General features: G+C 38.3%; 1 protein-coding gene across 1 annotated transcript in view; it reads left to right on the forward strand.

Annotated features, from left to right (window-relative positions):
- Positions 1–27,985, forward strand: part of AHI1 (Abelson helper integration site 1) — a 231,328-nt gene that overhangs the window by 33,136 nt on the left and 170,207 nt on the right. The window contains exons 12-15 of the mRNA XM_056126207.1: positions 1,645–1,768; positions 8,570–8,799; positions 15,010–15,116; positions 24,141–24,259. Of these exons, the coding sequence (XP_055982182.1) occupies positions 1,645–1,768; positions 8,570–8,799; positions 15,010–15,116; positions 24,141–24,259 (580 nt within the window). The remainder of the gene's footprint in view (positions 1–1,644; positions 1,769–8,569; positions 8,800–15,009; positions 15,117–24,140; positions 24,260–27,985) is intronic.

Here is a 27,985-nt window from a genome sequence, read left to right on the forward strand (position 1 = left end):
AATCAGTTTAGTTTGTTGAATGTGTAAATAATAGTTTTCACAAATTTGAATGTTTTCTTTGTTTCTTTAAATTGTGTTTGGTCTCTTGGCCTTGGATTGCAAATCTGAGGTTACCAAACTGAGGGGAGATGGATGAGGGGGGGAAATAAAGCGGTTGATAGAAGTAACTAAAGATATTGGTCGAAGGTGATAGGATCCAGTAACTCTGTACATCAGTACCATAAATGTCAACACTATTGTAACCATGTTACCTAAACTAAGTAAAATTAAATTAAAGAAAAGAAGATTTTAGGATCCAGAGAATTGAAGGTAGGGCATTTGCCTTGCATGAGGCTGACCAGTTTGTTCCTTTGCACCCTATATGTTCCCCTGAACCCACCAGAAGTTATCCCTGAGTGCAGAGCCAGGAGTAAGCCCTGAGCACTGCTGGGGGGTGCCCCCAAGTAAGAAGAACCAAGGGTTTTCTGAAGAGGTAAAGAATGGGGCCTACTCCTAGCAAAACAGCCAACAGCGCAGGCCCGTTGGTTTGGTGTCTAGGCCCAGCCATGCCAGGCTGCTCAAGCCTGCAGTGCTGGAACTTCCTGGGCACATTGAGCAGTGTTTGACTTTCCTGAGGCGATTGACTTTTAGGGCTACTTTGGAGCTTGGGAAAGTGAAATGGGAACAGGACAAATTCAAACATCACAGTTCAGTATTTTTATTGAAATTCAGCTGATTTTCTTAAATAAACAGCCCTCAGATTGTTCCAAGATTTTGCTTAGTTTCAAGAGTCCTTAAATATTTAAATCTGATCATCTTTTTCTAGTGTTCTCATTGATTTTATGGAGGAATTACTTATTTGACCAACCTGGAAGAATTTCTAAGGGCACTAGGTTTGACCACTAGGGGATGGTAGAGACTTGCAAATGTCCATAAGAAGGGATTAATCTACACTTCATTGTATAGATAGCAATATAATATAATACCTTGTTTATTAGATTGGATCTCTATTAATTTTGTTAGTCTCTATCACTTTAGTACTAGAAATTTTCCTCTAACAAAACGTAGTTTATATTTTTACTACTTCAGTTATAATTTTGATTGAAATTTAGCTGTATGTATGTAAAATAATAATTTACTCATGAAAGCCCAAATTATAGAATCTTTGAATTGAAGTGGTTTCATTATTATTAATAAATTATCAAAAATTTAAATTTCAGGGCTGGAGTGATAGCATAGTGGGTAGGGCATTTGCCTTGCACATGGCCACCTCCATGTTCGATTCCCAGAATCTCATATATCCACTGAGCACTGCCAGGGGTAATTCCTGAGTGCAGAGCCAGGAGTAACCTCTGTGCATCGCCAAGTGTGACCCAAAAATAAAAAAAAAATTAAATTTCTTTGAAGTAGGTAAGAATAATTGTTAATTATAGCATTGTATAAAATTTTAGATGTGTGTCATCTGTGTTCAAATCAAATGAAAATATTCTTAAGTAGCTTTTGAAATAAACTGCAAGTGACTTTGTTGATAAAATTCTTGTAGGCATACTAACCTCATATGCATATAATAATATGAATTTTATATTAATATAAATAATGAATTTGTAAGTAAAGGATGAAGTAACATTTGATTGGAAGTTACTGAATTTTTAATATTTTCATTAGTGTATGAAATACCTTCTGGACGTTTCATGAGAGAATTGTGTGGTCACCTCAATATCATTTATGATCTTTGCTGGTCAAAAGATGATCGCTATATCCTTACTGCATCATCTGATGGCACTGCCAGGTTAGTATACTCAGGACGTACTTACTTTGCATGCTGGTTGCTACCATGGTAAAGAGTTATAAAGTTATAAAACTATGTTATGTTTATCAGAGAAGTGTCAGAAATATGCACAATATCGACTTAAAAAGTGGTGAAAACATTTTTGAAATGTTTATAAAATTTGTAAAGGTAAAGGTGAAGGCCCTCCCGTTGTTCATTGATTTGCTCGAGCGGGCCCAGTAACGTCTCCATTGGAGACTTTGTTGTTACTGTGTCTGGCATACCGAATACGTCACAGGGAACTTGCCAGGCTCTGCCATGCGGGCGAGATACTCTCAGTACTTTGCCGGGCTCTCCGAGAGGGGCGGAGGAATCGAACTCGGGTCGGCCATGTTGGCTGTGTGCAAGGCAAACGCCCTACCGCTGTGCTATCGCTCCAGCGCCAATAAAATAAAATTTGTATCATGATTATATAGTTCAAAATGCTCCTATTAATCCTATTTAAAGGATTATATAGTCCTTTAAATAGTCATACTGTTCATTTTGTACTTCAAGATGGAGCTAATAACGAAGTATTTTTTGGCATTAAGAATCAAATCCAGGCTCCAGCCCTTTGAACTGTCTCCCTGGCTGTACTTTTTGTTTCAAGATCTTTATAGATAATCAGTTACTTTCAGAATCTGTTTTAAAATAATTTAGTTTCTTACAACTTTATGAGGATCACAACAAAATAGTTTTTCAAAGCCACTTTATAAAGTTTCATTTACACTTGTTATTTTAGTTGCTTATTCTGTCTCACATGTATTATTTAAAAAATACTAATTTTTAAAGATGCCATTGTAATATATAATTTAGCTTTATTCTATCGAATATTAAGTATGTGTGTATATTTAATGCAAATTTATTATGTCTTTGGACTAAGGAAAAAATCTTTGGAGCAGTTTGAGACCCACTCTCATTTTGCTTTGATGCTTTCTCATTTAATACACTTTAACAGTTTGGATTCCCTCTACTAATCCTGTTGACTCTCTTTCTAGTATAAAATGTCTTGCCAATTAACTGATGTTTAGTCTATGTTAAAATAAAAAACATGGCCATCAGTGACAGTTGACTCCCTCGCTATCTAACTTGGTACCTACTATTGGTACTTCTTAATGATATCCTTAAAACCCTGGTTCTTTGTTCCTTCCAGCATAACTCTTCTGTCTGATGCCAGGTTATTCCAGGGAAACACGTAGCTTTACTAAGGCCTAACTAGATTTGCAAGTCTTTTTGGTTTGGCGCCATATCTGGCAGTGCTCAGGGGTCACTCCCGACTCTGCACTCAGTAATCACTACTGATGGTACTTGAGGGACCATATGAGAAGCTGAATCAGCTATGTGCAAAGCAAGCACCTTATCTGCTGTACTATCTCTCTACCCTTGGATCTGCAAGTCTCAAAATAATATGAGTTCTCTGCTGAAGTATATGTTTTTCTTACCTTTACTCATTCCTCTAACAGTGGATACAAACTTTTCCATTACTTCAAGTTCTCTCCATAAAATTATAGTCTTCCCACTTTCTTCAGATGTTTAATCATTAGTAACATTTATCCATATCCATACTTTTCTATGGTTACTCCCTAGTGTCTATAAATTTGTCTATTTTTCTCTTTCTAGCTCTCCCACTAAAAACATATGGAGGCATACACACCTTTAAAGTATCTGTGTTTTTAATCTGATTCCTATCATGTATAATTTTTACATTTTCTATCCATCTGGTCTTTTAAATAAATCTTTCTATAAATTCTTTCCTGCTATCTTATAATACTTTTAGAGTCTTTATTAACAACTTCTTGTGTTTGTTTTCATGGCTCTGATTAATTCTCTGTTTCATTATTTTACCTTGTCTATTCTCCGTAAGTGCTTATCCCAGGAATCCTTTTCATTTGGATTTCTTTCTCATTCGTTTTCTTTTATCTATATACCTGTGTTTATTCCACCATGTCCTTTATTTACTCTTCTCTCATGATATGGAGTGCTTATTCAAGTTTTGTTTATTTTTCTCCTTTTTTGAACTCAGTTACATGGTAACTATGCTAATGCACAACGGTAGGGCATTCGCCTTACAAGCGGCCAACATGGCCGACCCGAGTTCGATTCCTCCGCCCCTCTCGGAGAGCCCGGCAAGCTACCGAGAGTATCTCGCCCTCACGGCAGAGCCTGGCAAGCTCCCCGTGACGTATTCGATATGCCAAACACAGTAACAACAAGTCTCACGATGGAGATGTTACTGGGCCCGCTCGAGCAAATCGATGATCAACGGGAGGGCCTTTACTTTGGGGCTGGAGCGATAGCACAGCGGGTAGGGCGTTTGCCTTGCACGCGGCCAACATGGCCGACCCGAGTTCGATTCCTCCGCCCCTCTCGGAGAGCCCGGCAAGCTACCAGGAGTATTTAATATGCCAGACACAGTAACAACAAAATCTCCAATGGAGACGTTACTGGGCCCGCTCGAGCAAATATATAACATGCATATGTAATATAGGTATATGTAGATATATCCATATATATCTATATATGTGCATATATATACATATATATTTATACACTCATATATATGTGTATATATATGGGCTAGAGCGATAGCACAGCAGTAGGGCGTTTGCCTTGCATTTGGCTGACCTAGCTGACTCAGGTTTGATTCCTCCGCCCCTTTCCGGAGAGCCCAGCAAGGTACTGAGAGTATCTCTCCCGCATGTCAGAGCCTGGCAAGCTACCCATGATGTATTTGATATGCCAAACACAGTAACAACAAGTCTCACGATGGAGACATTTCTGGGCCCGCTAGAGCAAATTGATGAATAACAGGACAGTGACAGTGACAGTGTGTCATATATATGTGTGTGTATATATATATATATAAAACGATATAACGGTATTCACATCAACTCTTACTCCCATGCTGGGAACTCATTTTCTGTTTCCTTAATTCATTTCCTAAGTACTAGTCAGGTTTGTCAAAAATACTTCCTAATTGTATCACCATTCAATCATATGCATACTATTCCATGCTGGGAACTCATTTCCTGTTTCCTTAATTCATTTCCTAAGTAGTAGTCAGGTTTGTCAAAAATACTTTCTAATTGTATCACCATTCAATCATATGCATACTATTCCCAGTGTTGTTGCTTTTGTTTAAGGTCTTGTTTTTGCTTGCTTAAACTGTTGCTAAACTATTCCCACTGGTTAAGTCTGCAACTTCTCCAGTCCTGATGTGCTGAAATCATCTCTCCAGAATCATCTTTCATAATCCCTTGGTTTAAAAAAAAAACCTTTGATAATCCATTGCATTTTGAAAATCTTCCAGTTCGTTAGCATGACGTGACAAGCATGTCCTTCATTGATCTTATTTCACTGACCTAAGTTCTTGCACTTCTTATGTATCCTTTTGTCTCACCCACACGATCTTTTGAAATATACTTAACATTTATCTTCTTTGGGATCTCCATACCCTGTTACCTTACTCATCCTGTGTTCAGTTGCCCTTTTCCTACATTTTCTGCCTAACTCATTCATTTAATTACGTTTAAATGAATGTGTGTGAGAGTTATTGTGAGCTTCTAATAAACGTTTAAAACCTAGATTTTGCCATTTCTTGTAGCCATGTTGGATTTTATCATATAATACTTGGAGAGTATGGATTTATAATTAAGTTGGAAATAGATACTAATTTAGCACTTGTTGCCTCATAAAAAATATGTGTTGTGAAAGGACTGAGTGAAGTGAGCAGAACAAAAATGTAGCTAGAATAAAATAGGTGTTTGAAAGAGGTGAGAAATACTTTTAACAGAGTCAAAATGAAGAGATAAGAGTTGGTAATATTCCCAAAAGGCAGAAGTATGGATTTCTACCCTTGTCTTCACTGTCTTCTGGAGCTCATTCCTGCATGTTACTCTTAGTGTCTGCTAAATATGTATTTCCCACTCCTTAACTTTCTGCCATGTGACGTTTTTCGTAAGTCTCACTGTTACATATTACTCTTAAGTATTCGCTAAATAAGTATTTCCCAATAGTTCACTCTCAGCAGTGTGACTTTTTCTTAAATATCCTTAAGTTATCTTCAGAAAAACTGGGTTTTTCTCAAATCAGCTACTCCATACATAAAATGAAAGGCCCTTTCATGTATAATGGCTCCCAAATAGGCCTCTCAATCTCTAGACTATCTACTCTTCACATATACTATTTTAACATTGGTAAGTTTTTCTATTCTAGTTCTCATATATTTTTTATGTTTTCATGTAATCTTTACGAATTTGAGTGTCCTTGTTCTTCTCTGTGATTAGTTTTGATTTTTTCCTAAACCAAGTAATACCCATCTTATTTTAGATTCTTCCTTTGCTTGGGTGACTAAAATCATCATTAATATCATTTTTTTACATTAAAATCTTCATATTTATTTATAAGTATTGTAGCACTGTGCTCCCATTGTTCATCAATTTGCTCGAGTGGGCACCAGTAACGTCTCCATTATGAGATACAATAAGTATTGTAACTATTTTAATTATATTAATCTCTTTTAGGATATAATTTCTTTCTGTCTTTTATGTATTATTTCAAATACTGCTAAGATTTTATAGGAAGTAACTAAAATTTTTTTAGCATCTTATATTCCCTCCAAATTGATGATTTTATTCTTTCATTAAATACTATATTTCATATCATCTGTTCTTTGAAAGCACTGACATGATAAAAATGTTTATGCAGTGACACACTTGCTGTATTTTTACTTAAAAACATGTTCTTTCACTTCTTCATTATTAGTTTGGATTCTTAGTAATTGAGGATCATTCATTCATTCATTCATCATCCTGTTATTCGTCGATTGCCTCGAGCAGGCCCCAGTAACGTCTCTTTCATCCTAGCCCTGAGATTATATTCAAGGCTCTTTAGGAGAATGAGACCCATCATTGTTACTGGTATTTGGCATATTTGGTGCGCCACGGGGAGTTTGCCAGACTCTGCCCTGTGGGCAGGCTATATTCGATAGCCTGCAAGTTTGTCCAAAGTAGGAATGAGATAATAAGATATCATAAAAAGATGTCCTGATAAGATGTCGTGCGGCCACATTCGGGTTCCGGTAGCTGGATTTTATAGTCTCTGAGTCTTGGCTGTTGATGGGATTACATGGCGCCAGGGGGCCAGGTGGTGGGTGTGACCCCCGCCTACTGGAATTTGGAGGATCTGGGTGGAGGATGCTCGACTCCAATTCGAGCAGGCTTGGAGATCTCGGCCCAGGAACCCGCGTGGCTTTGTCCCTCTGCCAGTACCTTCATGTGTGTGGAGAGTGGTCTCAGCATGGTGGTTTGAGGATCATATCCTGTATTTTAAGCATCTGCTGGAAAAAAGTCATAGAATGTTTTTCTGAATAGAAACTGATTTTTTTAAATTTTAGTGATAATTTTGAGATGGTCTTAATTTCCAACTTAGTTAATTAAGCAATAATTAAAATAAACTAGGATGTTCTAATACACGTCCCTTGCAACATCCTATGACTGAAACCCAGTCATCAACAACTTTGTAACTATATAAGAGATTAAAAAAAAGAATTAAAAAAATAAAGAATAAACTATAAATTCCACTAGTAAAATTGAAATGTTCTGATTCTAATAACAATCAAACTTTTCAAAGCCCAATGTTCCACACTTATGGAGCTCTTGTTTCTTGCTACATGTTGTCATTTTGGGGAAGATGGGGCAATAGCCTGTTGTGCTCAGGACTTCTTCCTGGCTCTGTCCTCAGGGGTTGCTCCAGGCAGTGCTCAGGGAACCGATGTGGTGCTGGCCATTGAACTCACATTGGCTGCATTCAGAGCAAGCACCTTAACTTATATACTCTTTCTCTAGCCCATATTTTGTCTGTTTTTATACATTGACCAGAAATGCAGTGCATATGACGTAACAGTTTAAACCTTAGGTTACTTTTCTATTATGATTAGAGCAACAGTAACAAAACTTTTCAAATCATTTCTTGAGGAAGAGATAAACAAATTTGTGATTAATGTAGTGTCTTTCAAAATGCCACGATTATTTTAATCAGACTAAGTAACTCATATAATAATTTTAAAATAACTTAAGTCTTTGATGTCTTCATGTTCATATTTAGGCTTTGAAATTATAAGTAAAGATTATAATGGACTATCCCATTCTCTAAACCCCCTGTGCTTTACAAAAGCAATAAACAGACCAGATATTAAGCTATTAGTGTTTCTCCCTGCATTTTATTTTTTATTTACTTTGTGGTAAGTGCAATACTTTATCAAGTATTTAGTGAGTGTTTGACCAATGTCAGAAGAAGGATTAAAAATAGTCAACTGTTTGACTGGCTGGAACAATAGTACAGCGAGTAGAGCGTTTACCTTGCATGAGACCAACTGTGTTCCATCCCAGGCATACTCTATGGTCTCCCAAGTCTTGCAAGGAGTATTTCATGAGCACAGAGCCAGGCATACTCAGCTGAGTACTGCTGAGTGTGACCTCAAAACTAGAAAAAAAATCTAAAACTCTGGTAAAACACAATTTTTCATTTTACAGTTTTATAATTAAACAAATTAACTATTTTGCTTGATAAGAAATAATCAAGATATAATAATTATTTTCTGTAAGAAATAATTTGTCAGAATGTAAAGAAATCCAGCCATCAAACATTTGGACATATTTTTTATTTTTATAAAATATAGTTTAGCACTGGTTGTCATTTATCTATATCCAATTGGTATATTTGGTTTTTAGAATAACTGATGAAATAATCTCAGTAGGAATGTAACTTTTTATCCTTTTCCAGGATATGGAAAAATGAATTAAATAATATAAATACCTTCAGAGTTCTACCTCATCCTTCTTTTGTTTACACGGCTAAATTCCATCCAGCTGTAAAAGACCTGATAGTTACAGGATGCTATGATTCTGTTATACGGATATGGAAAGTTGATGTAAAAGAGGATCCTGCGATACTGCTTCGACAATTTGACACTCACAAGAGTTTCATCAACTCACTCTGTTTTGATATTGATGGTATGTGAAAGAATATCTTCCAAATGAAGGGTAGTTGCATAAGAATGTCGTAAAATTTATTTTCACTAGTTTTATTTATTGGATTGGAGAGATAGCGCAGCTTGTAGAGTATTTGCCTTGCACGCAGCCTACCCGGGTTTGATTCCTTCGTCCCTCTCGGAGAGCCTGGCAAGCTACTGAGAGTATCAATCCCGCCTGCAGAGCCTGACAGGCTCCCTGTGGTGTATTCAATATGCCAAAAACAGTCTCACAATGGAGACGTTATTGGTACCCGCTTGAGCAAATGGATGAAGGACCATAGGACACTGCTACAGTGCTACAGGTTAAATTTATTATGAAAACTTGAGGGATTTTATGTATTAATGATTGTGTATGCATATTGATATTTATATGTATTTGTAATTCTAATAGACCTGAATATTTATTTATAACAGAGTTTTTTTTATAATTTTGAAGTCATTGAGTTACTAAATACTGATAGTTAACTGATTTTATTTACTCATGTTCTGAAGTTCATAGATAAATCTCATTAGCAATTTTTAAGAGTTTTTGAATTCTTTTGTTTGGGGGGCCACACCCTGGGCTTACTTCTGACTTTGAATTCAGAGATTACTCTTGGCAGAGTTTGGGGGATTATATGTGGTGCTGGGGGTTGAGCCAAACCCAGGTCAGCTGTGTGCAAGGCAAGAGCCTGTCCAATATACTAGCTTTCTAGCCCCTGGGAATCTTATACATTAAAAGGAAAAATCAGAATAATGGCAGGAAAATTTTTAATGAATATTGGGTATGTAATTTTTAATTGTAGCAGTATAATCTTTTTATAAATACAAAGACATATAAAAGGGAAATTTGCAATTATTTTAAGGTTGCCTTAGTACATGAATATGGAATGCAAACCGTTCTTTCAGGAACCTTGCCTTCAGACTGGTAGCATGTGAAGAGCCAAGCTGTGCTTTAAAGATATTTGCTTGAGCGGGCACCAGTAACATCTCCATTCATCCCTATAGCATGCTAGTGTAGCCCAATGGCGTCTGCTCCCTCCAGGAACATGAAGAACCTCAAACTGTTCTTTCAGGGTCTTGATGAAGAAGTCTGACCATCTTGTAGGTGGGTGGCCAGGTGTTCTTTTGACGTACCGTGGAATCCAGTTGGTAACAGCTCTAGCCCAGTGGTTGTCTCTGAATTGCATTAAGTGTCCAACCCATATGATTTTCAACACCTTGGCAAACGAGATAGTATCCCTGATTCTGGATCATTGAAGGAGGTCAGAACTCCAGATTCCTTCTCTCACTTGAGTGAAATGTGATACTCCAAGCATAGCTCTTTCATTCCTCTTTGGGAGACCCAAATAGCGTTCTTGTCCTGTTTTCTTAGGGCCCAGGTCTCTGAGGTGTATGTTAGTGCAGGAAGAGCAGTGGAGTTGAAAAGATGTGCCCGGAGCTGGAGGTTCTTCATCCTCTTAACAACTTCTTCATTGCTCTTGAAGGTGTTCCACGCCTCTCTCTTCCTCCTGCGCAGCTCAGGTGCCAGGTTGTTCCTCATGTTGAGTTCTTAACCTAGATACACATAACTGCTGCATTCAGAGATATTCGTTCCATAGAGATTGTATGGAACATCAGGAATGAGTCCATTTCTCTCCTTCACTGCTGGTGGGAATGCAGGCTGGTCCAACCCTTTTGGAAAACAGTATGGACGATTCTCAAAAAGTTAGAATTTGATCTCCCATTTGACCCAGCTATAGCACTCCTGGGAATATATCCCAGAGAGGCAAAAAGGTATAGTCGAAGTGACATCTGCAATTGTTTGTTCATTGCAGCACTCTTTACAATAGCCAGAATCTGGAAAAAACCTGAGTGCCCAAGAACAGATGACTGGTTAAAGAAACTTTTGTACATTTACACAATGGAGTACTATGTAGCTGTTAGAAAAGATGAAGTTATGAAATTTACATACAAGTGGTACTACATGGAAAGTATCATGTTAAGCAAAATGAGTCAGAAAGAGTGGGATAGACGCAGAAAGATTGCATTCATCTGGGGAACATAAAGCAACAGGAATGGCTGAGATTAGTACCAGGAATTTTGCTCCATGACTTGAAGGCCAGCCACATGTGCTAGGTGAAAAGGAAGCTCAGATAGAGAAGAGAGCACCAAATAAAGGGTGCTGTGAAGACCCTCCCAGGGTGGGAGAGACATGCTAAAAGTAGTCTATAGACCAAACATGATTGCCACTCAATGCCTCTCTTGCAAAACACAGTACCCAAAAGTAGAGAGAGAGAACAACGGGAAATGCCCTGCTACAGCGGCAGGGTGGTATGGGGGGGATGGGGGGTGGGAGGGATGCTAGGACCCGTGGTGGGGGAGGATGGGCACTGGTGGAGGGATGGGTACTTGATCATTGTATAACTGAAACCCAAGCACAAAAATTTATAAGTCTATAACTGTACCTCATGGTGTTTCACTAATAAAAAAAATGATAAAAAAAAATATTGTCTTCATGAGATTCAGCTGCAGTCCAACCTTTCCTCACTCATGGTCGAAGTCGGCCAGAATTCATCTGGCTTGGCTGATATTTGGTGTTATTAGAACAATGTTATCAGTGAAGTGAAGGTGGTGTAGTTGCTGACCTTCTGTCTTCACTCCCATTCCTTCCCATTCCAGCCATTATATGACATTCTTGAGGGTGGCACTGAAGAGTTTCGGTGAAATGGTATTGCCCTGCCAAACCCCTCTCTTGACATCGATAATCACTTCCTTGTAGAATGGTGAGATCCTAGTGGTGAATCATAATACATCTCATAGAGGATCCTGATATACTGAGTTTGAATGCCCTGTTTGGCTAGGGCTTCAATGACTGCTTCAGTATCCACAGAATTAAAGGCCTTCTTTACATCAATGAACGTTAGACAGAGCGGCATCTTGAACTTTTGTGACACCTCAATGAGCTTGGTCACCGTATGGATATGTTCAATTGTGCTGGATCCTTTTCAGAAACTGACTTGCTTGCATGGTTTTCCTTTGTCTAGTGTTTTGCCAATCCTATTCAGGATGACTAGAGTTAATAACTGTAGATGATGGACAATAGGCAGTTCAGGTGATAGTTGCTGATGTCGTGCATGTTTCCCTTCTTGTAAAACAGAATGGTCCTGCTGGTTTTCCTTTGGGATGGAACCTTGCATTCAGACTGGTAGCATGTGAAGAGCCAAGCCAGTGTATTGATGAATGAATACTGGCGGCAGATTCTTCAGGTGTTCGGGTCTGACCTTGTCTGGAACAGGTGCTATACACATCTTTACTGACGAAATAGGGTGTCGTATTTTGGAAGGGAGAATGCTGAGAACAACATATCCATCCTGCAGAATTTGGTATGAGCAGGTGGACGTGTCTATCGAAGAGATCTGAGTAGAAGTCATGGATAATCTTTTCCATTGCTCTTCTGTAAGATGTGATAGATCCATCAGGACGTCAGAGGCAGTCATCTTGGTCTTATAGTTGGTGAAGGACAGGTGGTGGGCATTGAAAATATTTTTCCCAGCTTCTGCCACATCTGCCAACACAGCTGTTCTTCTCTCTTTGAGGTCTCCCTTTATTGCTTCTTTGCACAGCTTTGTGAGATCGGATGTGAGCTTCTGCTTGCCTGAGGCTCAAGCCAAACCATGTTGGTGAATGAGCTTGAGAGTTTCTGAAGACAGACATCTTTTTGTGGTTTTCTCTCTCTCGGTGTTCCTTGCACAATCATGGAGGTGCTGAACCAGTTGATTGTATTCTTTGTCGATGTTGTCAATGATGGCATCTTCCCATATTTCGCAGTAGTGTCAAAGAGTTCCCAGTTGGTGGTTGTTCTAGGAGTTCTATTCTTAAACTTTGCAGCCCTTTCTCCCTGATTTGTGAAGTAGAATTTTGCACAAAGGAGATGCTGGTCTGATCCTGTTTGGAATTTTGGAACAACAGTGACATCGGTCAGGCAAAACCATAGATTGAATATGATGCTGTCAATTTCGTTGGTTCACTGCCTCATCGTGGTGAGGGGGTGACAACGGTGCCAAGCGGTGAAGAGTGAACCCACATGCCACCCACACTGCAGAGCCTGGCAAGCTCCCTGTGGCGTATTCACTATGCCAAAAACAGTAACAAAAATGGGTCTCATTCCCTGACCCTGGAAGAGCCCCCAGTACAGCAGCGTTGAGAAGGATGAGCAAGGAGAGGCTGCTAAGATCTCAGGGCCGAACTAGTCTGCCAAAACTAAGAAGGACTAAAATGACTGTCTGCATTTTTATTGCACATATGCTGGCATCGGAAGCATCCATTGAGGACCTGATGGTGCAAGCATGGAAGATCCAGTACGACATCATTGGATTGTCCGAGACAAGAAGGCATCAGTCACATCACACTGTTTTTGACACTGGAGAAGAACTGTTCCTCGGTACATGCAACAGTAGAGGCATCGGTGGTTTCAGTGTCCTCATCAACACGAACTTGGCCAGAGCATTGATTCGTTTGAATGCCTAACAACCCAAATCGAATACTTAACTCTGAATATATGTGGCTCATTGCCGGCAGTTTCTATCTCTGTTGTCTATGCACCAACATCCAACTATGACAAAGAAGAAATTGAGAAATTTTACATAGGGCTGGAGAAGTTCTATAAAAAAGACCACATATTCTACAAGGTCATTGTTGGTTATTTTAACTCCAATATAGGACTGAGAAGATTGCCTGAAGAACTGCACATCTGGATCCATGGCCTAGAATGGAAAGAACAGAGTGAGAGACTGTGTGAGTTCATCATGTTGACCAAAACCAGCCATGGTAACTCGCAATTCTAGAAGGCCAAATCTAAATGTTGGACAGGAGAGTCTCCTGGTGGACAGTTCCACAACGAAATTGACCAAAGATATAAATATAGATTATTTTATCAGAAGAAAGAATACGTAAACCATTAATCAGTTTTTACCCTATTTTAGAGATGAGGTGAGCTATAGCCTATGCTATAATAAATCGGTATAACATTAGAAGATGATATTACTAATGTACTCAGTTTCAATTCCAGTGATATTAGTAAATTGGAACATGCCCAATAAAAATAAACCAAGAATAGTAAGGTGTCTAAAGATTGTCTTACATCATAGAAGTAGCTTAGGTGAAAAAAGGGAGATGAATGGTTTCTTCCTATTTTGGGATATATTATATCCATATACACAAAAAAGAAATTAATATGTTTCACTCCAATAAGTAGAAATAGGGACAAAACTGCAAGTGTGTGTGTGTATGTATATATATATGCATACATATATATTTGTTCAGAATTAGAACTTTCTAATGCATTGAACAGTTCATCACTTGCATAAGTTGCTTTTATAGTTGCTGAATAACCATCTGTTGGTAATGGTGTTTAAGCTATTCCTAAGTGGTGTGATGTTAACTTGATGGGATCTCCATGGTTACATTCTGCTGTGAGATGGTTTGAGTCTAAGAATTGGTGTTAAATTGAAACATCTATTATTTTTCTATTCCCTGATCTCTTACTGAACTCCTAAAAGGTCTAACCATTGTGTATATAGTTAATAAAGATGAGAAATGTAAATGCATATTGAATAATGGAAGCTTATTTTTTGTTTTGGTTTTGTGTTTAGTTTTTGCCATACTTGTTTATGTTTAAGGGCTTATTCCTTGCTCTGCATTCAGGGATCCCTCCTGGTGGTTTTGGCGGCCAGGCCAAAAAAATTGGGTGCCAAGGGTTGAACTCGGGTTCATTGCATGCAACGCAAGTTCCTTGCCACTATACTATCCTCTGGCACCAATTTGTTTAAATTTGGAATTTAAAGCACATCTATGCACTGAGATGCTCAATTACTTTTCAGTGGAGTAAAATTTTCATTCAGGTATAACTGAGATTTGCTTGTGAAGTTTGTGCTTTTGAATGCCCTTTTAAAACTTAAATACTTTTGTGTTGCTGTTTGTTTTGCCACACCTGCTGTACTCAGTGCTTGACTCTTGGCCCTGTGGTCAAGGATCAATCCTGGAACACTTGGGTGGAAATATGGGGTGCTGAGGATTGAACTTGAGTCAACTACATATAGAGCAAGTTACTTACCAACTGTATTATCTCTCTGGCCTCCCAAAACTTAGGTACTTTTAATAGCATTCTGATTCTCTGTTTACTGGAATGAACTTTCCCATCTGAAAATTTGTATTTCATCTTTTAAAATAGGTCATCATATGTACTCAGGAGATTGCACAGGAGTGATTATTGTTTGGAATACCAATGTCAAAGTTAATGATGTGCAGCATTCAGTGCGTCACTGGACTATAAATAAGGTATTAATACAGTTATTCAGATTTTGGTATTTAATCAATGAGTTTGAACATAAGAGCCAGAACACATAACTTTAAAAATAAAATTCTTAGCACTTGTTTCTCTCTTTTTTTGAAAAAGAAAATTAACTTTTCCTTAACCTCTGTGAAATCAGGTTTTATTGATTGATTATTTAATTTCTTGATAAATTTATTATATAGGAACTTAAGGAAAACTTTGTACATTTTGACAAGATTTTACTTCCATTTTTTGAGCCCTAATTTGTACTGTCACTCAGTGATACATAACTAAATTTTTATTATAGCAGAGTATACTTTACCATCTGTAAATCATATCTTTTCTTCCACAGATTTCCTATTTTCTTTTTTGCCCTAATCATATTCCTCTAAGAACTGGCTAGTGTTTGTTAATAGGACTACATTTCAAACCTACATAATTATGAGAGATTATTTAAATGCATTAATTATTTCATTTGGAATTTGCTAATTAGAAACAAATGAAAAAACTTTTTTTGATTTTTTTATTAGTGAAACACCATGAGGTACAGTTGTTGACTTACGAATTTTTTGCTTGGGTTTCAATTATACAATGATCAAGTACCCAACCCTCCACCAGTGCCCATTTTCCACCACCACAGATCCCAGTATCCCTCACACACTCCCATCCACCACCACCCCCCGTCCCTCCCTGTCTCTGTGGCAGGGCATTCCATTTTGTTCTCTATCTCCTTTTGGGTGCTGTGGTTTGCAAAAGAGGCATTGATTGGCAATCATGTTTGGTCTATAGTCTACTTTCAGCATGCTTCTCCCATCCTGGGAGGATCCTCCCAACACCCTTTATTTGGTGCTCTCTTCTCTATCTGAGCTGCCTTTTCCTCTAGCATATGTGGCTGGCCTCCAAGCCATGGAGTAAACCTCCTGGTACTTATCTCGGCTATTCTTGGGTGTTAGTCTGCTATTTTGTTACTTTATGTTCCCTAGATGAATGCAGTCTTTCTACCTCTGTCCCTCTCTTTCTGACTCATTTCGCTTAGCATGATACTTTCCATGTAGTACCACTTGTATGTAAATTTCATGACTTCATCTTTCCTAACAGCTACATAGTACTTCATTGTATAGATATACCAAAGTTTCTTTAACCAGTCATCTGTTCTCGGGCACTCGTTTTTTTTTCCAGATTCTGGCTATTGTAAAGAGTGCTGCAATGAACAAACAAGTGCAGATGTCACTTCGACTATACTTTTTTGCTTTTCCGGGGTATATTCCCAGAAGTGGTATTGCTGGGTCAAATGGGAGCTCAATTTCTAATTTTTTGAGAATCATCCATACTGTTCTACAAAAGGGCTGAACCGGTTGGCATTCCCACCAACAGTGAAGAAGGGTCCCTTTTTCGCCAAATCTGCACCAGCACCAGTTGCTTTTGTTCTTTTAGATGTGGGCTAGTCTCTCTGATGAGAGATGATATCTCATTGTTGTTTTGATCTGCATCTCCCTGATGGTTAATGATGTAGAGCATTTTCTCATGTGCCTTTTGCCATTCGGATTTTTTCTTTGAGAAAGTTTCTTTTCATTTTATCGCCCCATTTTTTGATGGGGTTGGATGTTTTCTTCTTGTGGAGTTCAACCAGTACTTTGTATATCCTTGATATCAACCTTTTGTTGGATGTGTATTGGGCGAATATCCTTTCCCATTCTGTCTTTGTATTTTGGTCACTGTTTCTTTTGAGGTGTAGAAGCTTCTTAGTTTAAGATAGTCCCATTTGTCTATCTCTGTTTTCACTTGCTTGGCCAGTGGCGTGACATCTTTGAAGATACCATTAGCTTCAATATCATGGAGGGTTTTTACAACTTTGTCTTCAATGTACCTTATGGATTCCAGTCTAATGTTGAGGTCTTTAATCCATTTTGATCTTACTTTTGTACATGGTGTTATGCAGAGATTTGAGCCCATTTTTTTTGCATGTAGCCATCCAGTTTTGCCAGCACAGTTTGTTAAAGAGGCTTTTCTTACTCCACTTCACATTTCTTGCTCCATTATCAAAGATTAGATGATCCATATGAAGGGAGATGTCAGTATATTCAACCCTGTTCCTTTTGTCTGCAGCTTGGACTTTGTTCCAGTACCATTCCGTTTTAATTATTACTTCTTTGTAGTAGAGTTTGAAGTTAGGAGATTGATTCCTCCCATTTTCTTTTTCCCAAGAATTGCTTTCGTTTTTCCTGGGGGCTTATTGTTCCATATGAATTTCAGGAGTGTTTTCTCCATTTCTTTGAAGAATGTCATGGGTATCATTATAGGGATGGCATTGAATTTGAGTCGTTGGATTCTATTTGCTAATAGTTTGTTGAGGATCTTTGCATCTGTGTTCATCAGGGATATTGGCCTGTAATTCTCTTTCTTTGTGGTATCTCTGTCTGCTTTTGGTATCAAGGTGATATTTGCTTCGTAGAAACTGTTCGGAAGTGTTTTTGATATTTCAATTTCGTGGAAAAGTTTAAAAAGGATTGGGAGTAAGTCCTCTTTAAAGATTTGGAAGAATTCACTAGTGAATCCATCTGGGCCAGGGCTTTTGTGCTTGGGGAGACTTTTTATTACCATTTCAATTTCCTTGATGGTGATAGGTCTGTTCAGGTATTCCAGGTCTTCTTGGTTCAGCCTTGGGAGGCTATATGAATCTAGGAATTTATCCATTTCCTCAAGGAGGGCTGGAGCGATAGCACAGCGGTAGGGCGTTCGCCTTACAAGCGGCCAACATGGCCGACCCGAGTTCGATTCCTCCGCCCCTCTCGGAGAGCCCGGCAAGCTACCGAGAGTATTCGATATGCCAGACACAGTAACAACAAAGTCTCCAATGGAGACGTTACTGGGCCCGCTCGAGCAAATCGACGATCAACGGGAGGGCCTTTACTTTTACTTTACTTCATGTTCCGTGGGATAAAGCTTCTCAAAGTACTCCCTGAGGATTCTTTGAATTTCTGTAGTTTCTGTTGCAATGACCCCCTTTTCATTTCTGATTTGGTTTATTAGGATTTTCTCTCTTCCTTTCCTTATGAGTTTTGCTAGAGGCTTATCGATCTTGTTTATTTTCTTAAAGAACCAGCTCTTGGTTTCATTGATCTTTTGGATTGTTTTTTTGGGTTTCCATCTCATTAATCCCTGCTCTGAGTTTTATTGTTTCCTTCCTCCTGTTCGGATTGAGCTCTTTTTGTTGATCCTTCTCCAAGCTCTTAAGCTGTGAGGTTAGGTTACTTATGTGGGCACGCTCCTCCTTCCTGAGGATTGCTTCTAGAGCTATAAACTTTCCTCTTAACACAGCTTTTGCTGTGTCCCATAAGTTTTGGTAACTCGTGTCCTCATTTTCATTTGTTTCCAGGAATGTTTTGATTTCTTCTTTGATTTCCTTTCTAAGCCACTAGTTGTCCAATAGTGAACTGTTTAATTTCCAGGTGTTTGATTTAGATTTCTGTTTTTATGTATAATTTACTTCTAATTTCAGTGCATTATGGTCTGAGAAGATTGTTGATACAATCTCTATCTTCTTAATTTTATGGAGGTATGTTTTGTGGCTCAGCATGTGGTCTATCTTGGAGAATGTTCCATGCACGCTTGAGAAGAATGTGTACTCCGCTTTTTGAGAATGAAGTGTCCTGTATATATCTACTAAGTCCCTTTCTTCCATTGTTTCCCTCAGATGAAGAATGTCCTTGCTAAGCTTGAGTCTGGTTGATCTATCAAGAGGTGATAAAGCATTGTTGAAGTCTCCCACTAGTATTGTGTTGCTATTGATGTCTTTCTCCAAGTCTATGAGTAGTTGTTTTAAATACTTTGCTGGTCCCTCATTAGGTGCATATACATTTAGTACTGTAAGTTCTTCCTATTGTAAAGATCCATTGATCAATAATAAATGACCTTCACTGTCTCTTGTGAACTTCTTCACTCTGAAATCGATGTGGTCTGATATTAGGATGGCTACCCCAGCCTTTTTATGGAAGCTGTTTGCCTGTAGGATTGTTTTCCAGCCTTTGACTCTGAGCCTGTGTTTGCTTTGACTATTGAGATGTGTTTCTTGCAGACAGCAGAATGTTGGGTTCAATTTTCTAATCTATCCTGCCATTCTATCTTTTAATTGGTACGTTTAGCCCATTGACATTGAGAGAGATTATTGTTATGAGGTTTTGTCCCATTTTTCTGTTGAAAGTTGGTGTATTTGAGGGGCCTGTCTTGTCTTAAAGTAGCCCATTTAGTTGTTCTTGTAACCATGATTTTGAGTCTTTGAAGTTCCTGAGCTGTTGTTTGTCTGTGAAACTGTGTTGTTCCTTCTGTTATGAATGAGAGTCTTGCTGGGTAAAGTATTTTTGGTGAGGCATTTATTTCATTGAGTTTTTTCACTATATTCCACCACTGTTTTCGGGCCATGTGGGTTTCATCAGACAAATCAGCTGTGAATTATTATTATTATTATTATTATTTTGCTTTTTTGGATCACACCTGGCGATGCTCAGGGGTTATTCCTGGCTCTGAACTCAGGACTCTCTCCTGGCGGTGCTCAGGGGACCATATAGGATGCTGGGAATTGAACCCGGAGTTGGCCCTGTGCAAGGCAAATGCTCTACCTGCTGTGCTATGTCTCCAGCCCCCAGCTGTGAATTTTAAGGATGCTCCTTTGTAAGAGATTTCTTTCTTCGTTCTTGCTGCTTTCAGAATTTTGTCTCTGTCTAAGATTTTGGTCATTTTGATCAGGATGTGTTTTGGGGTATTTTTATTCGGATTTCTTCTAGCTGGTACCCTTCGGGCTGCCTGAATGTGGTCACAAGTTTTCTTCAGCTCTGGAAACATTGTAGCAATGATGTCTTTGACAGTTTCTTCTTCATCAGAGTTTTCTTCCTGTCCCTCTGGGACTCCAATAATTCTTATGTTACCCCTCTTGGCTTCATTACGATATTCTCTTGTCATCTGTTCCCGAATTGTGAGTCTCTTTTCCATTTTCTGCTCTTTTCTGGAGAGTCTCTGAACTTCATCTTCGAGCTCACAGATTCTGTTCTCAGCCACTGTTACTCTGCTGCTGAGGTCTTCCACTGCGTTTTTCAGTTCGCCTACCAGGTTTTTTAGGTCTGCCGTTTGCATTTTCCTCATTTCTGCCTTCAAATTCCTCTTGTCTTTTATTGGCATTGCTTTCCATTGTTTCTTTTAGCTCCTTAAGCATCCTCAGTAGCTCCCTTCTAAATTCCTTGTCAGAGAGATTGTCTAGAACTTCATTACTATTGGTGTCTTCTGGGCTAGGACCTTCAATAAGTAAGCATGTTGGCCTTCTGCATTGCTTTACCATTGTGACCAGTGTGGTTTAGACCTTCAAGCTCGCTGTTATTATTCTGCTTGAGATGCAGAATGAATTGAGTTGGGCTTAATGAATTATTGGCTAATGTGTTTCTGGTGGTTAAGCTAACCTAGTGAAAGTTCCATGTAAGAGGGTAACTTATGGTTCCTATGGGATATGTAGGAGGAGAATAACATGGCTAACGTGGCCGCAGCTCCGGGAAGGGGCTCTGCCGCCTGGCCAGTACCTGGATGAATGAGGAGAGGCTTCCCGGAAATTTTCGGCTTTGTTTTTGCACAGTGTGCCTCAATTCCTGTCCCACACAGACCAAGGGTGAAAACCAGCGGTTCTCAGGGGATCTTGTTAACCGCACAGGCCGGACGGGTACCTGGATGAATGATTGAAAAAAAAATTTTTAAATAGAGTTGTTTTTAAGGTGGTTTGTATGTAAATCAATTGTTTGTATATATTTTGTACTTTTTAGTTAAAAATACAAATTTATGTTTGTTCATTGCAGCACTCTTTACAATAGCCAGAATCTGGAAAAAACCTGAGTGCCCGAAAACAGATGACTGGTTAAAGAAACTTTGGTACATTTACACAATGGAGTACTATGTAGCCGTTAGAAAAGATGAAGTTATGAAATTTACATACAAGTGGTACTACATGGAAAGTATCATGTTAAGCGAAATGAGTCAGAAAGAGCGGGATAGACACAGAAAGATTGCATTCATCTGGGGAACATAAAGCAACAAAAAGGGAGACTAACACCCAGGAATGGCTGAGATTAGTACCAGGAATTTTGCTCCATGACTTGAAGGCCAGCCACATGTGCTAGGTGAAAAGGAAACTCTGATAGAGAAGAAAGCACCAAATAAAGTGTGTTGTAAGGACCCTCCCGGGGTGGGAGAAGCATGCCGAAAGTAGTCTATATACCAAACATGATTGCCACTCAATGCCTCTCTTGCAAAACACAGTACCCAAAAGAAGAGAAAGAGAACAAGGGGGAATGCCCTGCCACACAGGCAGGGTGGGAGGGGGGAGAATGGGGGGTCGGAGGGATGCTGGGACCCGTGGTGGTGGAGGATGGGCACTGGTGGAGGGATGGGTACTTGATCATTATATTACTGAAACCCAAGCACAGAAATTTATAAGTCTATAACTGTACCTCATGGTGTTTCACTAATAAAAATAAAAAATAAAAAAATTAAAAAATAAAATAAGAAGTTATGGCTAACCTAAAAAAATACAAATTTATTAAACTTGAGGTTGTTTTAAATAAATCTGTATATTTCTTTTACATGCTGCTAGGTTTTCGATCTTTTCTTCTCTAATCTTTTATTATCAGATTACATTGTAACAGTTGTCCTCATTTGAGAGGCACTCTAGTGAAAATGAATTCTATGAATTTTAGTTAAATCTGTTGATTATGTCATATGTTTTAAGAAAGGACTATTCTATTTTTCATCATCTTGCCTATCAGATTTAAAAATGACATCTTGGCGTTTATTTTGTAGTTTTCGTTCACACTCTTTGAGAGAGTTTTCTAATTATTTATGTACCTGAGGGACTGGAAGGACTCCAAGGTTACTCATAGATGTCCTTTGCGTCTACAGTGCTGAGTTTTTATTTGTGTTAAAAAAAACCTAGTGTTTCTTTAGCTTACAATAGTAACACAAAGGCAAATTTACCTCAAAGACCTTTCACTTGGTAATTACTTGACTGTCAAATGAAAATTAGAAAGTGATCTGGTATGTCTATTTATTTATTTATTTATTTGGCTTTTTGGGTCACACCCAATGATGCTCAGAGCTTAACCCAGGCTCTGCACTCTCCTGGAGATGCTCAGGAGATTATATGGGATGCTGGCCATCAGCTGTGTACAAAGCAAATGTTCTGCCTGCTCCAGCCCAGAATGTCTTTTGAACATTAAATGTCCAAGAACAAACCACAGACCGTATTTTCTTACTTGGTTCTCTTCAGCTGACAAAGTCAGAAATCCTAAGTTCTCCTCAGCTTTCCCTTAGGATGGTGTGTTCCTGTGTTTGTGCACATACTCTCTGACACAAGACATGGACTTTTAGTCCAGAACTTTTTTAGTTTCAGCATAAATACAATGAAGGGAAACATAGGAGAACTCCTTAAAATATACTGTAAATAGTAAATCTGCTAGCAACTTTCTCAAACATACACCCATTACTTAAGTCATATTTTAAATCTCCCCTCTCCTTCATTATTGTTGTGGTGACTGAAGGTCACACACATGCCTGGCCATGATGTGTGAACATTTGTGGTGCTGACCAGGCCTGAGAGTCACACTTCAGGCTGCAGTACTTGAACACTGATGCTTGCTGATGATTGCACCCCTTAGGTTGGGGTGCTTGCACATGTGCTTGCCTGGGGTCACACTGTTTAATTGTGTTCACACATAGCCTTGTGGTAATGTTCACAGGGTGGCTGGGGTGCTCAGACGTGCTCAGAAAGGGTCAAACTTCTCAGAAAGGGTCAAACTTACTGGGTAAAGGAAGTTCACTTTTAAACTTCCTTTAGTCCTTGCTTACTTTTATTTTTAGGGGATGTTGCAATGCTTGACAAACTTCGCCCCACCCCCCCCTTTTGGTTTGGTGCTTACACATACCTGGATGCAGTACAGCTGGAAATGCTTGTGGCAACAAGAATTACATATATTAGAGCTGCCAGGCACAAACCACAGCACTGCCAGGTTGACACTTGTTGCTTGTGGGCAGCACCAGGCGTCAAACTTTGTACTTGCCAGGAAGGGACTTTAGTCACTGAGCTATTCTCAGCCGATGGTATCTTTCTTATTTCATTAGTCAGGTGTCTTCCATATTTGCCTAACAAAACTTTAAAACAAAAGAGATGGTCAAAATCAAATGATTTTAGAAGATATGGATAACATGTATTTTTTTAATCAGTTGTTAATCAGGGGAATGAAAAACTAATCTGGTAACAAAATAGATCTTGAAAGTTAATTTTTATGAATTTGTAAAAATTTGACGCTCTCTGGTGCTGGAGAGGTAATACAGTGGGTAGGGAACTCGCCTTGCATGCAGTTGACTTGGGATTTGATCCCTTCCACTGCATATGGTCTCCTGAGACCATCAGGAGTAAGTGATCCATGAGCTCAGAGACAGGAGTCAGCCATAAACATTGACAGTACCCCTGTTTTCCATAAAAGCATTCTTTTTTTTAATCTTGAAATTCTTGTTTTTTTTTAAATTGAATCAACGTGAGATACAGTTACAAAGCTTTCATTCTTGAGTTTTATCCATACAATGATCAAACACCCATCCACCAGTATATATTTTCCACCACCAATGTCCCCAGTACTCCTCCCACCACCCCCTCCCGAATCTACCCCCTGCCTTTACGACAAGCACTTTCCTTTATAAGCAGAAAATACAATGTGAGAAAATGTGTGTATTGAAAGTACTTATTGTTTGAGAATAACTACGTTTTGGAAAAGTGAGTTTACTACAAAAACAGATGCTAATTAGTTGCGACATTATGTAATAAGCAGGAAATGCATTTTACAGACTCTTTTCATCCTTAAACTGAAGTTACATAGCAACTTCTTGTTAATGTTAAAGCATCTTATGTAGTACAGCTAAAAATGTAATTTTAGTTTTTTTCTTTTAGAAAAGATTTAACAGATAAACTTTACAGTGAACTTATTTTTAAATCATTTTAGGAAATTAAAGAAAGTGAATTTAAGGGAATTCCAATAAATTATTTGGAGGTTCATCCCAATGGAAAACGCCTATTAATCCATACCAAAGATAGTACTTTGAGAATTATGGATCTCAGACTGTAAGTATATTTCAGTATTGGCAGTTTAAGCATTGGTAAACAATGTGTTAAGATATATTTATAAAATATAGCCATGGTTCTCTACTAACAGGTCTATCTCCATAAAAGCAACTGATAGAGACTGTAAATATTTTTGATGGTTGATGCTATGATAGATGGATTAGGTTGTTGATTCTATTCCAGGTGAATAGAACACCTGAGATGCTGCTAAATAACCTATTGTTCATATTAACAGCCCAACCTCACCTCACTCCCAATAAAGATTGTGACCCTATAAAAAGTTCATAGGATTATGAACAGTTCAGAATGATTCCGAAAAATAGTTAATTGCTTTCTGTTTTGGCAATTAAAAAACTTTTGACATGGTATGCATTTTAATCTGTGATGCTGGTATAGTATTATGATGCTATATCATAATTAAAAGGGGTTTTGATTAATACGCCTTTTTTGTTTTTTTCTTGTGTCTAAATAGGCAGGTGAAGATAATGATCCTTAATGTAGTAGTGGAGATTTAGGAAAGCAAGCATAAGAATTGAGAGAAATCTCTCTGTCGTTTTTAAGATTCCATCATTATATTTAGAAAGGCAAATGTGACCATCTTATTAGTATCTTGTTCAATTATCTTTTTAGAACTGACTATTAAACCTTTCAGTATTTATGTTGAACAGTTTGACACTGGCATGTATTCTGCTGGAGACTGAGACACACAATTATCTCACATGTAGTTTACAATTTAATTGTATCACTTCCAAAATAAAACTCAAAACATTTAATTAGACTAAAATGTGAGAACTTCTAGGATGGTAATCTGATCATTTATTTTCAACATATAAAGTACTCATCATGCCTGACAAATATTTTTATCTGCATTTTTAATATTTTTATATAAAAATAAAAGAATTATGTTTTACAAGAACATAAAATTCGATGGTTATACTATAATTTTTCATAAAAGACTTCAGATTGGCTGGTTTGTGCACTCAGCGTTGATGGATTTGTCCTTTTAGACAATATGAAATGTTTCGGCAGGATAGAACACACAAAAGGCTTGAGATAAGTTATGGTCAGGCAATGTGAAGTTTGGTGAGTATAGGTTTCTTGTGATCATAAGTCTGTTTTCAAAATTTTTTTTTCTTTCCGCCCTTTCCTAGCAAAGTTTTCTTGATAATGAGTGCTGAGGGACAATTTATCTTAACTGAAGAGTAGAGACAGCTTATAGAAGGACAGACTTATGGCATTTGGTTTATTCTCTTTTTTTTTAGCAGTAACAATTTATCTTGAAATCATGTATTTGCTCTGGAGGCAAACTGTGTAGAGTCAGATACTCTCTTTTCCACGCCTTATTACCCTTCCTTTTTTTTAACTCTCTGGTGGGAAAAAGAATATATAGTTCTCATTAGATTTACATGGGAATAAAATAATTTATAAATAAACTATTTAAAATATTCTAACCAACAGTGGAAGGATCTTGAGACACTGGGGGAGAAATTGGTGTAGTAACTCTGCAACTATAATGGCTTCAATAGTATTGTAAGCTATAATAATATCTCTATAAAAAGAAAAAATACAATACTAATACTATTGAAGACAGTATACTGTTTTATTTTTTGTTTTTAATTTTTTTTACTGAAACACCATGAGGTACAGTTGTAGACTTATAAATTTTTGTATTTGGGTTTCAATTATACGGTGATCAAGTACCCATCCCTCCACCAGTGCCCATTTTCCACCACCACGGATCCTAGTATCCCTCCCACTCCCCATCCCCCTGGTCCCACCCTGCCTCTGTGACAGGGCATTTCCTTTTGTTCTCTCTCTCCTTTTGGGTGCTGTGGTTTGCAGAAGAGGTATTAATTGGCAATCATTTCTGGTCTATAGTCTACTTTCAGCATGCTTCTCCCATCCTGGGATGGTATACTGTTTAAGTCATTATAGTTTCAGAATTACTATACCAATTCCTCCCCAGTGTCTCAAGATCCCTCCACTATTACCCCCTTTTATCTACCCCTACCTCTTCAATGATCACATCTCAGGATTTGTTTCCATCAGGGATTATCTAATTCCTTCCTTCCTTCCTTCCTTCCTTCCTTCCTTCCTTCCTTCCTTCCTTCCTTCCTTCCTCCCTCCCTCCCTCCCTCCCTCCCTCCCTCCCTCCCTCTTTCTTTCTTTCTTTCTTTCTTTCTTTCTTTCTTTCTTTCTTTCTTTCTTTCTTTCTTTCTTTCTTTCTTCTCAGCATATGAGCAAGATAATTTATTATTTATCTTTTACTTTCTGACTCACTTCAGTTAGCATTATATTCTCGTGTGATTTTGGTCAGGGTAGGGGTAGTGGGGAGTGGTTTGGACCATATTGGGCAGTGCTGAAAGCCTATTCCTGGCTCTCTGATCAGTTGTAAACCTTGGTGGTGCTCAGGGGACCGTGATGGTGCTGGGGATTTGAGCTTGGGTCCCAATTGATGTACCCATGCACATGGTGAATAACTCATGTAGTATCACTCAGGCTCAGACCCCCTATTTGTGTAAATTTTTAAGTTATCACACACGGACCTGCAGCCATAGTACAGAGGGTCTTGCATGCAGCCAACCCAGGATCTATCCCAGCACCCCATGTGGTCCCCTGAGCCATGTCAGGAGTGATCCCTGAGCAAAGAGCCAGGAGAAAGCCTGAGCCAAACTGGATGTGCCCCACTCACCCCCAAATAAAAACCACAAAGTAATTATATAGAAAAATAAAAGAATTCCATCTACATCTACTTTTGATTTATTTCTAATTACATTCTCATTTTTGGCATAAGAACCAAAAGTAACAAATCAAGGTTTTTATGAAGACAGTATGTGTGACCCTAGTCACAGTTTTTAAGATTTTCCTATCCAATTTTATTTTGTCTTTTTTTAGTTGAGGTAACATTAAGTGATTATATATATATATATATATATATATATATTTTAGGTGTATAATTTCACACCTTTTCAGAATATGTTACCATATCACAACTACCATAAAAGTACCAACCTTCTGAAACTACAGTTCACTGTGTAACAGCATTCAAACCAAAGCTTAGGGTATAAAGTCTGTCAACTAGGGACTATGAGGAAGGAATAAGAATATTTCTATCTACTTTTTAGTAACCAACTGAAATGCTGCTTCTTTAAAGTAGTTTCTCTTCCTAGCTGGATGTAATCTCTTATTCAGATCTTCAGTGTTTTGGGGGAAACTTTCTACATTAATTTTGTATATTTTATACGGTCACGGTCACGGTCCTCCCGTTATTCATTGATTTGCTCGAGCGGGCCCAGTAACGTCTCCATTGTGACAATTGTTACTGTATTTGGCATATCGAATAACGTCACAGGTAGCTTGCCAGGCACTGCCGTGCGGGAGAGATTCTCTCGGTAGCTTGCCGGCCTCTCCGAGAGGGGCGGAGGAATCGAACTCGGGTCGGCCATGTTGGCTGCGTGCAAGGCAAATGCCCTACTGCTGTGCTTTCGCTCTAGCCCGGTGTATATTTTATATTTTATATGAATACATTTCTTCTCTCTCTTGCTAAGTTATAAACTCACTAAATTAAGAGATATATCTAGAACTATCTCTTCTTTATTTGCATCCATCCTAGAATTTCTTCCACAAAAATATTCTCAAAAATTATTTGCTATGTAATACTTCTATAACTGGGCACTAGCAGAGCCTAAATGCTTTACTAAGAGCCCATGATAGCTATCGGATTTT

This window comes from Sorex fumeus, unplaced genomic scaffold (assembly GCF_029834395.1).
Source record: "Sorex fumeus unplaced genomic scaffold, SorFum_2.1 ptg000061l, whole genome shotgun sequence".
Classification (NCBI taxonomy): domain Eukaryota; kingdom Metazoa; phylum Chordata; class Mammalia; order Eulipotyphla; family Soricidae; genus Sorex; species Sorex fumeus.